Genomic DNA, 16,371 nt, shown 5'->3' on the forward strand with positions numbered 1-16,371 from the left:
GAGCGAAGAATCATCACCTGGGAAGAAGGAGAAGAAAAAGAAAAAAACAAAAACAACACCAAAAGAGTAAGCACTTCTTTCATTAATATTCTGTGATAAAATTAATTTTTTATTTCTGATTGGTACTGTTTTTTTTTCCACCCAGAACACCACAAAAAAAGAAAAAAGTAGTTGTGGAGGATTCACCTCCTGAAGAAGATCAATACTTTTACGGGTACAGTACCTCGTAAGCTATCCTACGGTCTATCATCGTAATTATTTTTGTTAACGTCTTATTTTATGAATGTAGTGAGACATATGAAATATCGAGTGACGAACTTGATGAATTGCTAGGGGAAAACGTTCATAAATCTGCTGCAGAGGGGTATGTCTTGCTGTGCTGTGTATTTGAGATTTTGGTGTCTTTTGTTTGCTAATAATTGTATCTTGTTTTGCAGGGACAACCAGGCTGACCTGCGATCGACAGAAGGTCGCTATGTGTCCTCTGAAACGTAAGAAGCTTTATTATTTAATAAAATCTTGTTATCGTGATTTGGATGTATTCTGTGATACAATTTGGGTGTATTTTGTGGATCAAGTTGGGTGTATCTTGTTCACTAAGTTGGATGTATATTTCGTTTGAATAACATGAAATCTGTTTAGACTACCGGCTGTGAACTTGGGAAGTGATGATCCTTCCTCTCAAGGACGCACAGAACAGAGTAGTGTAAACCAGCCGTCTCAGAGCATGTAATTTCTCTTTCAAATAACCGTTACTTTTCTTCTTCTAATAACTTCTACTTCTAATTCTGTATATATTTTTTTTAGAAAAAAAAGCCCTTTATTATTTTATTCAAGAAAAAAAAGGCAGCAAAAAAAAGCAAAAACTGCAAGTATGTAAGTTCTCAAAAAACAAAGCCCGTCTTCTTTTTGAATTGTTCGGGTGTATTTTTTGACCTTCTTTGGGTGTATTTTAGGTTGACTCCGGATGATTCGAATATGATGGTTGTTAGGGAACAAACGCCGTCGGAAGCGCTTGCAATGTGAGTTATCCAAGAATATTTCAACCTTATAACCTTATTATTTTCAAATACGTTGTTAACCTTTCATTTTTATTCTTGTTTAGAGTCCCGATCCAGTTTTTTGTGCCGCCATCCCAGCAAACAACCACTGACGCAGATTCCGAACCAACCCCTATGCTACAGATTGAAGGGGCTAGAGAAACGTAAGAAAATAGTATTGGGTGTATATTTGTTTAGAGTTTGGGTGTATATTTGCTAACAGTTTGGGTGTATACTCTTCCTGATCGATTTTGTGTAACTGTGCAGCACTCCTGAAACCCCCAAACAACATCAAGAAACAACACCCAAGCTTCCCCCAGCTCCAACAAAAATGTAAGTTAATTAGACTAGAATCAATCTTTGCTTGTCATCCGTATATTCTTATTCTTACTCTTATTCTTATACATAATGATGCAGTCATCCAGACGCCGAGGACGCTGCTGTCCTGTTGATGATGGCACGGACAGCAGCCTATGTTCCTAAAACAGATCCGGGGATGCCATCATTCAGCCTCGGATTGACAGATTCAAGCCAGGAGGGGGCGTCAACGCAGGAGACTGAAAGGGAAAAATCTCCAGAAACTGCAACTATGCTAGAACAATTGGACAGTTTGGTCCAAAAGTTAGCAAGCAGTGCGTCAAAGGGAAAAGACGAAAGTCCAAAAATTCAGAGGGAGACTGGGGGAGAAAGTTCTGCTAAGTTTGAAACCCGGGGGGGAATAAATCAAATTCCGGATGATATGAAAGAAAAGTGCTACATCTGGGGGACGAGACTGAAGGAAGATGCAAAGGGCGATACTAACGAGTTTGAGGAGATATGCACTCTGACTGGCCAAGGAGAATACATTTTGATGAGAACGCACCTTGCATCCCTCCAGGCAAACAGTGATATAGAATCTCAGGTAATTTTAGACTAACATTAATGTTTTTACACCAAAGTCAACTGCAATGTTTATTAATTTAAAATTGATTTCTAGATTGTATCTGCCATCTGCCTCATCCTAAACCAGAAAAAGGAAAAGAGGTTTCAGGCACAAATATACTGTCTCCCCCCGGATATTGTGGTAAGTGTTACTTCTACGAACTTTGGGTGTATTTTTTAGCTTAGATTGGGTGTAAGTTGTGTATTTTCATGTTTTCATTTCTTGTATTGCAATTCTTGCAGAGCATGGCACTTTCGGATCACCTAAGGGGGGAATTCATATCTCCGAAAACGAACAGAGAATTCATGGTGGAAGCCTACCCCAGTTTCATTCCCTTCATAGATAGAAAAAAATTAAGTTCGCATCCATATGTAAGTTTTTGTTTCGTAAATTTGTTAGTACGCTTATTTACTTATATGCCAAATAAAATAACAGACTGTTGAAATGTGGCAATCCTTTAGATTTTTGCTCCTGTTTGCCACTCGGGACATTGGTGGTTATGGCTGATAAATACAAGAACGCGGAAATGTCAAATACTTGACCCGCTACACAAAAAAGCTCCAAGCGATGAGAGAAAGGACATTAATAAATTCACTGTAAGTTCCCTCTGTCTTCTTTACTTTAATAGATAGGTCTATTTTGAAATTTGAGTTGGGTGTATATTCCATATTCAATTGGGTGTATCTTGTGCATTGATTCGGGTGTATTACTGACTTGTTTTGGTATTTAAGGGATATGTATTTTCAAGATTGATAGCATATGCCGGCGGGAAACCTCTCGAGAAAGGCGAGAAGGAGAAGGAAATTAAAGCACCATATGTTAAAATTTCAGGCCAGAAAACAAGGTATAGATTTGTGACTCTGAACCTTAAACTTTCCTAAATGAGATTTGTAATTTATTTTCTTCGTTTTCAGCTATGACTGCGCTATTTACGTAATGAAGTGGCTTGAGTTAATAGAGCCGGAAAACATTAAAAAGGGGAAGTATGAATGGGATAATTGGACACAGGTAACTGTCTTTAGAACTATATAACTCTGTATTACTTTACTGAATTAATATTTCTGTTTAAACATAACATACTTTTTAATTGTAGGAGGAGGTGGACCACTATAGAGTGGAGTATGCTTCCCGGATACTATTCAGTGAGATGAATAAACAGAGAGATCGGGCAATTAGAGAGAGTAGTGCTATAAGGCTGTCGAAGCCATCCTCTGTATTATTGAGTCCGTTTTGTCAGATTAATTCTGAGGATATAGAAAATGGGTAGTTTGTAAATTGAACAAATGATGTAAATATTTGCCATTTATCAACAACTTCTATTCCATGTATATTTTTTCCCATAGTTAAACTATCTGTGCTGGTAAACTGTCTGTGATGTATTGAAAAACTGTATTACAGGTGGTAAAACATAAAGCAAAAAATCAAGGCATACGCATATTATAAACTGTTACACCCAACGCAAGTCTAATAATACACCCGAGGTTGAATAAAATATACACCCAATTGTCTGTGAAGTATTCAAAATGAATGAATTACATGTACTAAAATATGAAAAAAAACATCAACTGAAATATATCGCCCATAACCTGTGAATTTTTACAGCTTTTGTTCTATATGTATCTATATATGTGTCTATATGTAAATTGTCTATTAACAAAAATACACCCAAAAGTAACAGTGATTTTACACCCATACTCTCTATAATTATACACCCAAAGAGTTATCCCCTGCTGCTGGTACCCTGAACTGATAATTTATAACTTGTCCCTGATATTGGCTGCAACTTGAATGCGCCGCTGATGCAGCATCAAACAGGTTTATCTGAATATAACACTCACGCATTAGCTAAACTATTAACTAGAAAAATAAACTCAATCGCCACAAATTTAAAGAACATTACTTTTACCTCGCTTAAAACTTTCGTCTTCTTCTTCTTTGTGGCATTTGCAATCTGTTTCTCCAGCTTTGAACCTAGCCTGTTTTTTGGACGTCCTCTTGTTCGAATCCTTGGCGGGCTTTGAAGCTCGTTAACGGATTCCAAGTTGGCGTCTTCGTGGGATAAAGAAGATGTCCCCTTCCTTTTGGCTTTTAATGCTTCCATCTCGGCCATGACGTTATCGTACGCACGGTGCAGAATTGCAGTCAGCTCCTCCGATTCGGAGGCAAATTCGCAAATATTTTGCGAACGAAAAACCAGTTGGTCGAACCTCTTGCTTCTTGGCTCCATTAGTGGCTCGTCGTGGCTGCTCTTGATGTGTGTGTGTCGCCTCTTTACCTTCTTGCTCCATCGTTCCAGTATGTATCTAGGGGACACTTGGCTTACTTGTTCGAAGCTTAACACGCTTAGTGCGTGACGGCACAGTATCCCTCTCGACTCGAATAATAAGCATTGGCATTTTACCTCGGCTGCAACTGAGTCATAGGTAACCGCGAACTTGTCCAATATTGAGCTGGAAACTTGTTCTCCGACTTCGTATACTGAATAGCCTAGAGCGGAATTCTTTAATCTGGTGATGCAATTTGCCTTTCCTCTGAATTGGGCTTGGACTTCCCTAAACTTTGCGTGGGTGTACGCATCTTGAAACTGAGCTTCGATGGAGGATTTGGTTGCACACGGTATAACCGTATGAAAATCTGCAGCATCTGATTCTCTCTCTGCTTGCTCCCTGCTTCCGAGGCAATTATCGTACTGTTTGACGAACTGAATGAGCGAGCTGTTCCGGGTGATGTACTTGTTAAAAAATGAATGCATGCTCTCGCTCCTTTGTGTGCTTCTCATCCCTGCCCAGAAGTGGTGGTCCAGATAGATAGGAACCCATATGTGACGGTCTTCGTACAGATCTGCATAATACACCCAAACACACACAGTAAAATACACCCGAGAGATCGTACAATTTACACCTCTGCTGCAGAATTTAAAAACACATTACCTGAGAGCCACTTGTTGTCCGCAAGACCAAAATTCACCAGAAAATCGTTCCAATTCCTATCGAATGAGTCTTTGCTGTGAGAGTTCCAAACAACATGGCTCATTTGTTGTTCGATATCGGCGTGTCCCTTGTACCCGTTTAATTTGCTTGGAATCTTCTTCATGATGTGCCAAATACACCAGCGGTGAACTATTGTTGGCATACAGGCCTCTAAAGCCCTTTTCATTGATGCGCACTGATCGGTGAGAAACCCTTTCGGAGCGTTTCCTCCCATGCAACGAAGCCAGCATTGAAATAACCATTTGAATGATTCAATTTCTTCGTTCTTCATCAAAGAGCATCCGAGAAGTGTTGACTGACCGTGGTGATTCACCCCGACAAAAGAACCACAGACCAAATTATACCTGAAACGAATTACCATGGTCCAGAATGCAAAATCATTAGGTACACCCCAACAAATGCTTAGAATACACCCAATGACACAGCCAATATACACCTCTGCTGCGGATTCGTAAAAATAAATTAATTTAGCATCATAAAAAGGGACAGTTTGTTACCTGTTTGTATTGTAGGTGGTGTCGAATGAAATGACATCTCCGAAATACTCAAAGGCGGCTCTGCTTCTTGCGTCGGCCCAAAAGGCCAGCTTAATCGACTGATCCTCCTCAAGTTCGAGCTCAAAAAAGAAATTCGGATTCTTCTCTTTCATCCTTAACAAATATTTCCCGAATTCCTTTGCATCTTCTTGTTCGGAAACATTCCGCACTTCCCTGGTAATGTAACTCCTCACGTCCTTTTCGATGAAATTTAACTCGCGGTGACCCCCGGCAGCCGCAACAAATGATTGGTAGGTTTTGCTTGGTCTGATACCGGCCTCGTCGTTATTCTCTATCGTACGACGAATGGACATGCTTAGTTCCCTGTGCTGTTTGAGCATCTCTGCTTTGCTTGGACAGCAGGGATGTGAATGATCCAGCACAACCTTTGAAATGATCCAAGCACCGACATCCTTCAATGTGTGTATATAAATTCTTGCAGGACAGTTTAAACCGGCTGTCGGATTGGTCTTCTCGGTTGGAGATATTTTAGATTTCCATTTTCCCTCTCTGCTACATGTAATCAGTTGATTCTTAATCTCGTTTCCCTTCCTATTTGTGCACCGAACTCTTGTAGAGAAACCTGCAGCCTTGGCGTAGTTCCTGTAAAATTTTCCGGCATCTTCAAGGGTCGTAAAGGTCATTCCGACCTTCGGAACAAGCTCGTCATCAACAACAGAGAGAGGCTGCACAATAAACCGTGTCAGAACTGTGAATACACCCATACATATGACACAAATACACCCAATCATGTCTAATATGATACACCCGAACCGAAACAACTCAACTACAGAATGACCTTTAAAGCCATAAACAGTCAATACACAGGCTGCAGAATACACCATGTCAAAAACTAAAAACACACCCAATCATGTCTGATATAATACACCTGAACAACAACAACTCAATTAAAAATAACAAAAAACCAGTAAAGTGTATATACACCCACACTTATAGCTAAAATACACCCAAAAAAGAATTGATCTACACCCGAGCGTCTGCTATAAATTCCAGGTAGTTAAACAATGTTCAGCAATTTTTAAACTACACAATGCTAGACAAATTACTGTAAATCAAACCTCAGAAACTTCGTTAGATTCAAATTCATAATCCACATCGCCTAGATTCAGCACACAATCTGAGCTTGAAGGATCCATTATCTTCAAAACGAGTTCGAACTTTGATTTCAGAAAACAACAAATCAAAAGAGAAAACGAAGCTCGAGTTGCAGAGAGAGAAAAAGATAACGTAAACGAAGAACATACCAGTGAGAAAAGAAGAGGAAAAGATCGATGGAGAAAAATGAGGGAAGACGCGCGAGAAGAAGAACAACCAAATCTCAAAATAACGAAAACGAAGAAGGAAACAAATATTTTAAATTTGGAAGTTAGATATACGCGGCATATTATATAGCGCGTGTAATCAACGTAGCTGGAGGAGCGAGTATTTTAAATTTATTATTTAATAAACTTGTAAAGCATACAAGCCCTAATGGCTTGTATGCAGAGCTTTTCCGTAAACCAAAATTGGTAATTAAGGAAATGGATAAAACAAGGAATAAAAATGATTAACAAATTAATAATTAAAAAGATTGATAAACAATTACAATTATAGAATTAGATAATTAAAAAACAAATTAATGGTATATTATGCACCAATTATTAATTTTAGTATTAAAAAGGATAAAATTAAAATTATGATATCTAAATCAAAATAAAATTAAAAAATTAAAGATAAAATTCTAAAAATAAGATAAATAAATAATAAAATAATAATTTATAAAATAAAAATAAATAATAGATGAAGGATTAATTTGTAAATAAAATTAAATAAGGACTATTTAATAATTATTAACAAATTAAAGGGTAAAGTATTAAATTGGTCATACGTTTGGACGTAATTCTGTTTTGGTCCTTAAAGTTTAAAGTGTCTTATTTGAATAAAAAAAAGTTTCATTTAACTTCAATGCAGTCCTACAATGAATTCAAAGTTAAATAATTAACGAAATGTCCTATATGATAGTGGTACAAGAATAAGGTCGATAATCTGTACAAGCTCCAGAGGCACAAAATCAACCGTAGATACATCAATATATTTATTTATCATTTTCTTTAGTTTTTTAGAAAATATTTCGTTTAAATTGTAAAAAAAATAATAAATAAATGTATCGATGCATCCACAGTTGATTTTGTGCCTCTGGAGCTTGTACTTGTTCTCTAAATTATCGATCTTGTTATTGTATTGTTGTACATTCTATTAATTATTTAACTTTGACCTCACGGTAAAACTATATTAAAACTAAATAGAATTTTTTTAGATTCAAGTAGAACACTTTAAATCTTAAAGAATAAAACAAAATTACGCCCAAACGTAAAAAAATTAATTTAATACTTTACTCCAAATTAAAAAATATTTTATTATTAGAATTGTATAATAGTCCAAACGTCGGACCATTAACTCCCTTATCCATTATGTCTACTTCAAGACTCTGACTCTAAGGCTCCTACGGTCCTACCCCATTCTCTTAAGCTATGTTTAGTTTTTAAAATAGGATAAAATAACACATAGATAATAGAGGTATAAAAATTAATATTATTATATTCTGTTTAGTTTTATAATGAATATAAGATAAATAAATAATAAAAAATTTATTTTATTTTATTTGTTATTCAAAATTTAGAATAAAAATAAAATTACAAAAATATAATTACAAAAATTTGATAATAATAATAAAAAAATAAATTACGTCTTCTTTATAAAGAAACACAATCTTATATTTTATGATGTGTTATAATTTAATATTATGTTTATTTGTTAAATTTGTTATTGCATTTATTGAATTAATTGGATTCCTTATAAATAGAAAGTTAATTAAATTGGTTAGATTCTATAATTTATTACATTTGAAATTTTTCTACATATAATTTGTGCATATACACATATTTTTAAGTAATCTATTATTTTCTATAACACCACACCATCGGGATTTTTTATTTAAATAAATAAAATAAAAACATTAATTACCAAAATAAATAATTTTAAAAATATTTATCGATTTACGTTTTTCAGTTATATCTCGTTTACATTTGTAAACGAGATATGACACGTCAGCTACATCGTGGCTATCTCGTTTACAGTGTAAACGAGATAGACGTTATCTCGTTTCCACTGTAAACGAGATAAGAACGAACGGCGCCTATAAGTATTATTCGTTTACAACCTGTTCTTGGATCCCACTTTGACCTAGTCAAACTCTTTCTCCCCTCTTTTAACGTTTCTTACCATATTTGAATTCGATACGGTGATGGCACGCCAAGCGAGGCACGATGGAGACATCAACAGACTAACGGGGCAGCCGACTTTGAGGTTAGTCGCGTTATGTTCGGTTAATTTAAGTATGTGGACATTATTAGGATGGTCTCGTAGTGACAAGCACTGAGTAAGATGCTTTAGGGGTTGGACTGTATGATGAATGTAGAACAATATTTGCTTGTGTAAGATTTATATGACTTAATTACGATTTGCTTACCGACATAAGTAATTTAGAGACAATTGTAGAGTAGACACATGGTAGTATGTTCCTTAGTAGTAGTACTTTGTTTTTAAGTAGATTAGAAAATATTTATAGGTTAAATTTATTTTTCATGCCGCAGAGGCCTCGCCTTCTACTGCCCCGGTGAGTCAGCCATATCCTTCCTCCACCGGACGCCATCGTCCCGTATTTGGCTGAGACCGGATTTGGCGACACTGTGCCGCTCAGGGACTTCACATTTGACAATTACCTGATTTCGGCTCTTGTGGAGCGATGGCGTCCGGAGACGCACACGTTTCATCTCCCGTGGGGTGAGGTCACTATCACCCTGCAGGACGTGGCGTACCACCTGGGCCTATGTGCACACGGGAACCCCGTTGGGGGGTGCCTTCGTGACTTTGGTCGGTGGTACAACACAGAGACGTGGGCGATGGTGGAGCAGCTGCTTGGTGCCAGGCCTCTGGTGGTGGCACAACAGGCTACGTAGAGGAAAGAGTCATTCACGCTGAAGCTGGTTTGGTTGCATGATCGTGTCCGCCAGATGCCCCCGACCGACGATCCTGAGACCCTCCGACAGTATGCTTGATGTACATTATGTTACTGATCGAAGGGTATCTGCTTACAGACAAATCCAACAACCTGGTGCACGTACGGTAGCTACCGCTTCTTAGGGATTTCGCGGAGTACAGGACGTTATCATAGGGCTCTACTGTGTTGCCTTGGACCTACCAGTCATTCTGTTTGGCAGCACAGCGGGGCGTCACAGACATCGCCGGTTGCACTCCGATGCTGATGAGTTGGGATTTACCAGAGATTTTCTCAGTGGTGTCCACCAGATAGAGGAGTCTACCAGTACCCGCTAGCTGCGAGGTAACCAATTATTACTTTTTCATTTCATGCTAAACTTTGCTGTTAATTCGAATGGTTTGTTACTTAATGAGCTGTATATGTCTTTGTTACTTTCAGGTTGGTTGGATTGCAGCAGCAGAGTAGGGATCAGCACTAAGCCAGGGTATTGTACTATAGGGTATCGATCGACTGGTTACGATTCGATGAGGTTAGTGATGAAATTCAATATTTTGATATTTCCTTCTACTTGCTGTGTTGTAATACTTGTTATTTTGTTACACGTTTTTTTATTCAGTTTGCATGGAGGGTGTACGATGACCCTATGCTGCAAGCCCTGTGCCCACACTGGTTCTATGAGGAGGAGGAATGGGGTACATGGTTGTCGGCCGTTCTGCTAGTCTGTTTCAACATTGTCCGGTTTCACCACGTCGATCGGGTGAAACGGCAGTTCAACGGGGGGCAGCCAGTGCCAGGGTTTCCAGTGAATCTTGATAGGTATAAACGTGGTTAATTTCTTCAAAGTTATACGTTGGTTGTTGTTCGTTGTTCTGATAGTGATACTATTTTATTTACTTAATGTGTTTAAAAATAGGTATCTGACCATCACTGGTCGCGATGAGGATGTTTGGTGGCCAGAGGGACTCCAGCAGTGGTACGACGGTTGGAGGCAGAGGTTCGAGCTTGGTCACAGGATTACAGTGCACTATACATTCGACACTAGGCCGACCGGTGAGTACTACGATTGGTGGCGTGGGGCTTTCCGCGTGAGGCATCTATCTGGGCAGGAGGTTTTGGAGGACCCCAGGCTGGTGGAGTTGCCCCCCGACGTCCAAACCACTGCCAATCAGCCGAGGGATAATCTTACTCTTCCGAGTGGCGTGCCGGATCGGAGGAGACGTATGAAGGAGGGCAGAGAGGACACTCGCCGACCAGCTAGGCGGGAGCGGGGCCAGAGAGAGCGCCAGCCAGGTGAGCCCGTCAGGAGGTAGAGGGCCAGGCCTCGACGGCTAAGGGTGATGCAGACTCGGAGGAGGAGGCGGAGTTCGACCGTCACGAGGATGAAGGAGACGTACCAGTTCCCGGTGTCGTTCCACCGACAGCACCTACTCCTCCACCTCCTCCCCCTCCCTCGGGACACAAAGCGTAACATTCATCCGGTTCCAGTGGGCAGCAGTCTCAGCTAGCCTGGGATACATCACCACTTGGTTGGCATGAGGGAGGTCCATCCGGGACCCACAGGAGGAAGACATCCTACTTGATAAGATTCTGCTTGACGACGCTTTCCTACACACGGTGCAACCCCCCATCATGGATAGGTTAGCCGAGTCATTTCGCACGGGCAGGGAGGTTGGCATCGCGGATGATCATCACCCATCAGCTCCTGCCCAGACCTCCTCGATGGCGCAGATATCACCTGCATCTGGCTCCTCATACTGGACGGGCCTTTGGCCAGGCAGCCAGTACACCCACGACTATGGCATATGATCATCGTTAGGAGGGATACAACCGTATCGTCCTCAGATGCAGCAGGATCCGGCAGCCACGGGCCTAGATCCACGACCGGCTCGACTGCAGCGACAAGCTCAGCTTCCCCCATTTGGCACTGGGCACAAGCATCAATACCAGGATCCACACCAGAGATAGTGATTGTAGTATTGTCTGTACTATAGTTGGGTTTAGCTTATGTATGTATTTTTTATTATTTACATCTATGGTATGTAAATTTGGATTTTACTTGGATTGCACATTAGTGGTACTTTGTTTGTGTATATTGTTATTTATATTCATGTTCTTTCTTATGCACATTTTTGTTTATGTTACTATTCCTTTCAAGGAAAAAAACCAACATATCACAAAGTTACAAGCTTGTCGTTAAAACTTTCAATAGAAGTTACAGTCTTACACGTCCATTGTTACTACAACATTATATAACACACTACATAAAAAAAAGACCAACACATGCCAATTTTGGTAAACATACAAGCCTGGTATGACCTACACATCACCCGTGGACTGATTAGGACATCCCCTTCTAGTATGACCGTATTGCCTACACAGGCCACACCGCTTCTTATGTTGCTCGGTCTCGTCCATGTCATTCCAGAATCTGGTGGACACGGGCCTTCTAGTTGCCTTTCGATGCATTGCTAGGTTAGGACACAACCTAGTCCCATGCCACACCACCCACATCGACTCTTCTGGGATTGGGGAAAACTCCATCTCGTACACCTTGAAAATAGCTTTATGTTTGTACACAGGATGAACATACGGGACCCACTCAATGCTAGCAGCGGCACACCCAGCTAGTGCGTGATGGCATGGATAGTGGAGGGACTGGAATAAGCCGTAGTCACACGTACCCTTCGATAGCCGAACACGGAAGGAACCGGTCCCCCATCCCTCAAACGGCTCAAGCTCCTCCACAACAAACACCAATGCCCGCCTGTCGCAGTGAGTGACACGCATCTTTGGTATCCCTTCTCTGTTCTTTTCAATGGCAGCCAATAGTCTCTGTGAGAATTGGCATTCAGCAGCCATCTGTGACTGCGCCTCTCTGCTCTTCGTGACGAACAACTTCTGTAATCTCTCGTACGTGATGCGCACAATGGTAGATATCGGCAAGTATCGGATGCCCTTCAACACTTCATTGATGCACTCGGACATATTTGTCGTAATGTGACCAAACTGACGGCTGTTGTCGCAATGTTGTAGCCAAATCTCATTCCTGAAACGACCAGCCCAGTCAACCATGGTAGGCGACACTCCTCTCAATGCATCCATGTACCACACGTAACCGGCCTTGCTTGGACTATAAGCAACGTTAATGAGGTACCTCTTGCCCTCTACTGACTTGAACCGAGTCATGAAGTTTGCAGCCATGTGTCTTATGCAGTAAGCATGGTAGGCTCTTAGGGGATGGCAACCACTGTCATCGGAGCTAAGCGCGGCCTTGATAGCCTGAGATATGTCAGAGATAACTAGCAGGCCGTCTTGTGGGGTGACGTGGCATCTCAGATTAGTTAGGAAAAATGACTATGACTCGGTGCTCTCGGAGTCCACAATGGCAAAGGCAATAGACAGGATGTTGCTATTTCCATCTTGCGCCACCACAATAAGCAACACACCACCATACCTGCCATACAGATGCGTACCATCTACAAAGACAAAGGGCTTGCAATGCTTGAAGGCTTCTATACATGACGGGAAAGACCAAAACACCTTGTCAAACATACTGCAGTCATGTACCAGAAGGTGTTCATCGTAGAATGCTTTGATGCGGGGGTCACAAATAGTATCTGTAAAAGCCAAATTTTTCACAAATAAAATCATTTAAATGCCCAAATTAAATTTCAAAAAGTTAGGATGAGAATTTGGGGATTTAAATATGATTTTTGAACTCAGTAGGTCCTTCCGAGTCGGAAAATGTGTTTTCTATGAAAATCGTGAAAAACTGTGAACCGACAGTCGAACCGATTAAACCAGTTCAAGTCTGCTCAGTGTTGCGCAAGAAGCAGTGGAAGCAGGCGAAAACTTTAGAAAAATATTAGAGATGAAAAACCGGGCATTAGTGTTAAAAGTTTGGCCCGAAGTTGGGCCAAACGGGCTAAAAACGCTAACGAGTTTAACCGGGCCCAAGTTGGGCCCAAGTCCAACATATATAAGGGTTCATTAATGAACCCAAACAACCATAACACATTCACAAGCACACCCATCAGCTGAGAAAGAGAAGAGGGAGAAGAGACTCCATTAACACGATTCATCTTCTTCTTCCCAAGCTCATATCTAGAGCTACGGTGCTCCGACTTGCGTGCTGTCAGTGGCTACACGTTTCTTGTGAAAAGCTCTACAAAACCCATGTAAGAAACTGGTAAGGAAAGTTTGAAATCTTCTCAGTTCCTCTCCTCTAAATTTTGGGTTTTTAGGATTTTGGATTAAGTGAGTTTTTGTGATTTTAGATGTTTAGGTTCACTCTAATCCTTGTGATGGTTTCAGTGGCTAAGAGAAGGGAGGGTTGAATCTTAGCCCCCTTTTTGCTTGAATACACTTTCTGGTCTTTGAGGAGACTTTCTGTTTTTGTCTCGTCCCTAGCCACGAGACTTTTTACTTTTGTCTCGTCACTTGGCACGAGACATTTTTTATTTTAGCTCCTGTGCAGCAGAAACAGAAATGAAGAAGTAGAGAGAGAAGATTACACCCAGATATATCCTGGTTCAGCTGCTAAGTGCAATGCAGCCTACATCCAGTCTCCATCACAACAATGATGGAATTTCACTATAATCAACCAGATTACAAATTGTAAAGTGCTAACCCAACTTACAAGGAGATTCTCACAGAATCATGAAACACAACATAGATGAACAAAGGAACTCTAAGACATCTATGGCTTTTTCTTTTAATTTTGCACTCTCTGCCTTTTTCTGCTCTATGGCTTTTTCATACAAACCTCACTTGTTTGCCTTTTTTCCATGAGACTCAAGACATGACGAAATTAAACAGAAAAATTACAAAATAGAAAACATTGAAGGAGAAGAACTTCTGTTAGCTTGGGTAGCTATAAGAACTCTGCACTTACTCTCCTTGCCTCAAACCATGGCTGTTCACCCTTTTTATAGAAGAGTGAAGCCTCCACAGTTGAAACCAAACAAACCAAGCTTAACTTCATCTCCATGCAAAACAGAACCGGTTCGGCCAGAGAGAGAGAAGAGGTAACTCACGTATAACCAACATGCAAATACCTCTAGTCCTTCCTTGGTCATCACCCTTCATCAATCCGAGCGCTCCATCCTTGGCTTACTCCCCAAGATGGATTTCTGGCCCTTGATGCTTCATGATGATGATGGCTTCATCTGCTCCAATCTCTGCCTCCTTCATCACTTTGCCACTCTAGCTACTTCCTGTGGTGGTTGAGCAGAATCAGAGACAAGCCATCCTCCAAAGATCTTCCTTGCTGGCCGAATCTTCATCAACCATTTTTGGTATGAAGAAGCCAAGATCTCATCACAGAATCTTACCATAAGTGATGCAGATCTTAGCCACAACATACTTTTCTTTTGTTATGTTTTCTTGCCATCATTAGTTCGATGGTCTTGAAGCATGCATCTTCTTCTTTCTTTTGGTTGTTGAACATTGCTTCCATTGTTTCCTGGACAATGACCGAAGCAAAGAAAGAAAGAGATGAGAGAGAGAATAGGCAATCTTGGAAGAAAAGCATTTAAGTGGGTTAAACCAATTAATTGGTAAAAGTTGCTTTTACTTCCCTTAGAGTGGCGTGTAGCAAGAATCATAATGATTCCCATCAAATCAAAGTCAAATTCTCTCTCATAGTTCACATGCAATAAATGGTAATGTAATGAATTTGAAATCCATCACATGGTTGGAATTGAGATCCGTTGGAAGGCATAGGCAAATATCAACATTTGCTTTCCTGATGAAGTATTTTTCGGATCATGCATAGGGAACACTTTTTGGGCTTGGAGCATTTAAACTCATTCTGGCCCAAGTTATTTATTTTCCATTCAGCCACAAGAAGCTAACTTCATATTAATGTTGAATATTTTAATCATTGGGCTAGCAACATTTTTATTTCGGCCCAATGGTTTCAGCTATATATGATCATAATATACTAATACCAAAGCTGAATTGGGCTTGCACCAGAATTTTATTCGGCCCATTTTATACCTGCACAGCAAAATTAATTAATTAACATATATAAATCAAAATTAGATTAATAATTTTGCTGTTAATAATGTTTGATCATCATCAATTTAAATTAGAGTTTTCCAAACTTATCAATCTCCCCCTTGATGACAAACATTATTAAAATTGAAATGGAAAGAAATTTAAAAATTTGAGTACGAGTACTCCCTTTGAAGATTGAATTTCTCCCCCTTTCAAATTATCACATGGCTCCCCCTTGATGTATGCTATTTTACCAAGAGAAGCACTAACCTGTGACATTTAAATCAAGCTTCAAATAACAATGTTATTTAGCATATTATGTGATGCTAAATGCTTGATCTATGAGCAATTTAAATTGATAATCAAAAGTTATTTGACATCATAAACTTATTTTCTGCTCAATGCACACAACATAATCAAACAAAAATAATTTTTACTGTTTAAATTGGTTAAAAAATATTTTCCAACAAATCAGAGCAGTCATAGTTATGGCAGGAAAAATATTTTTCAAGCAAGATATAATCTTTCCAAACACAGCAACTATTTCCATTAAGAATTAAGAGAACTGCCAAAAATAAATTCAACATTAAGCATTTTATCAAGGTAATTCAAATGTATCATAAACACAGTAAACACATTTTACCAAGATAAAAATCAAATAATGGTAGCAATGTGTTCAAAGCAATATTCAATGCAGTTGCATCAAAACAAGATCACAATAAAAACAGATTCTTCAAGCATCAATCCTCTTTAACAGGAATGATCATGAATTCTCAAGAGAGAATTTCAATCCCTATTTTCCAATTTCAATTTTTTTTTATTT

The 16,371-nt window shown here is 39.5% G+C and overlaps 1 protein-coding gene and 2 long non-coding RNA genes across 3 annotated transcripts; 2 read left to right on the forward strand and 1 right to left on the reverse strand.

Moving 5' to 3' along the window:
• Positions 1–365, forward strand: LOC140184580 (uncharacterized). Its single transcript, XR_011881653.1, has 3 exons — positions 1–66; positions 146–214; positions 290–365. It is a non-coding gene; the product is annotated as an uncharacterized lncRNA (long non-coding RNA).
• A 461-nt stretch (positions 366–826) lies between these two features.
• Positions 827–1,373, forward strand: LOC112803462 (uncharacterized). The gene is made up of 3 exons (XR_011881654.1): positions 827–1,022; positions 1,106–1,204; positions 1,308–1,373. It is a non-coding gene; the product is annotated as an uncharacterized lncRNA (long non-coding RNA).
• Positions 1,374–11,864: 10,491 nt separating this feature from the next.
• Positions 11,865–12,749, reverse strand: LOC114927763 (uncharacterized). The gene has a single exon (XM_029298706.1). It carries the CDS (start codon positions 12,747–12,749, stop codon positions 11,865–11,867), a length of 885 nt encoding a protein of 294 aa, XP_029154539.1.
• Positions 12,750–16,371: the final 3,622 nt, after the last annotated feature.

The sequence above is a fragment of the Arachis hypogaea genome, chromosome 5 (genome assembly GCF_003086295.3).
Source record: "Arachis hypogaea cultivar Tifrunner chromosome 5, arahy.Tifrunner.gnm2.J5K5, whole genome shotgun sequence".
Lineage (NCBI taxonomy): Eukaryota > Viridiplantae > Streptophyta > Magnoliopsida > Fabales > Fabaceae > Arachis > Arachis hypogaea.

Excerpts from the sequence above, each read along its gene's own strand:
- LOC114927763 (XM_029298706.1), bottom strand. The coding sequence starts at position 12,749 with ATGGCTGCAAACTTCATGACTCGGTTCAAGTCAGTAGAGGGCAAGAGG.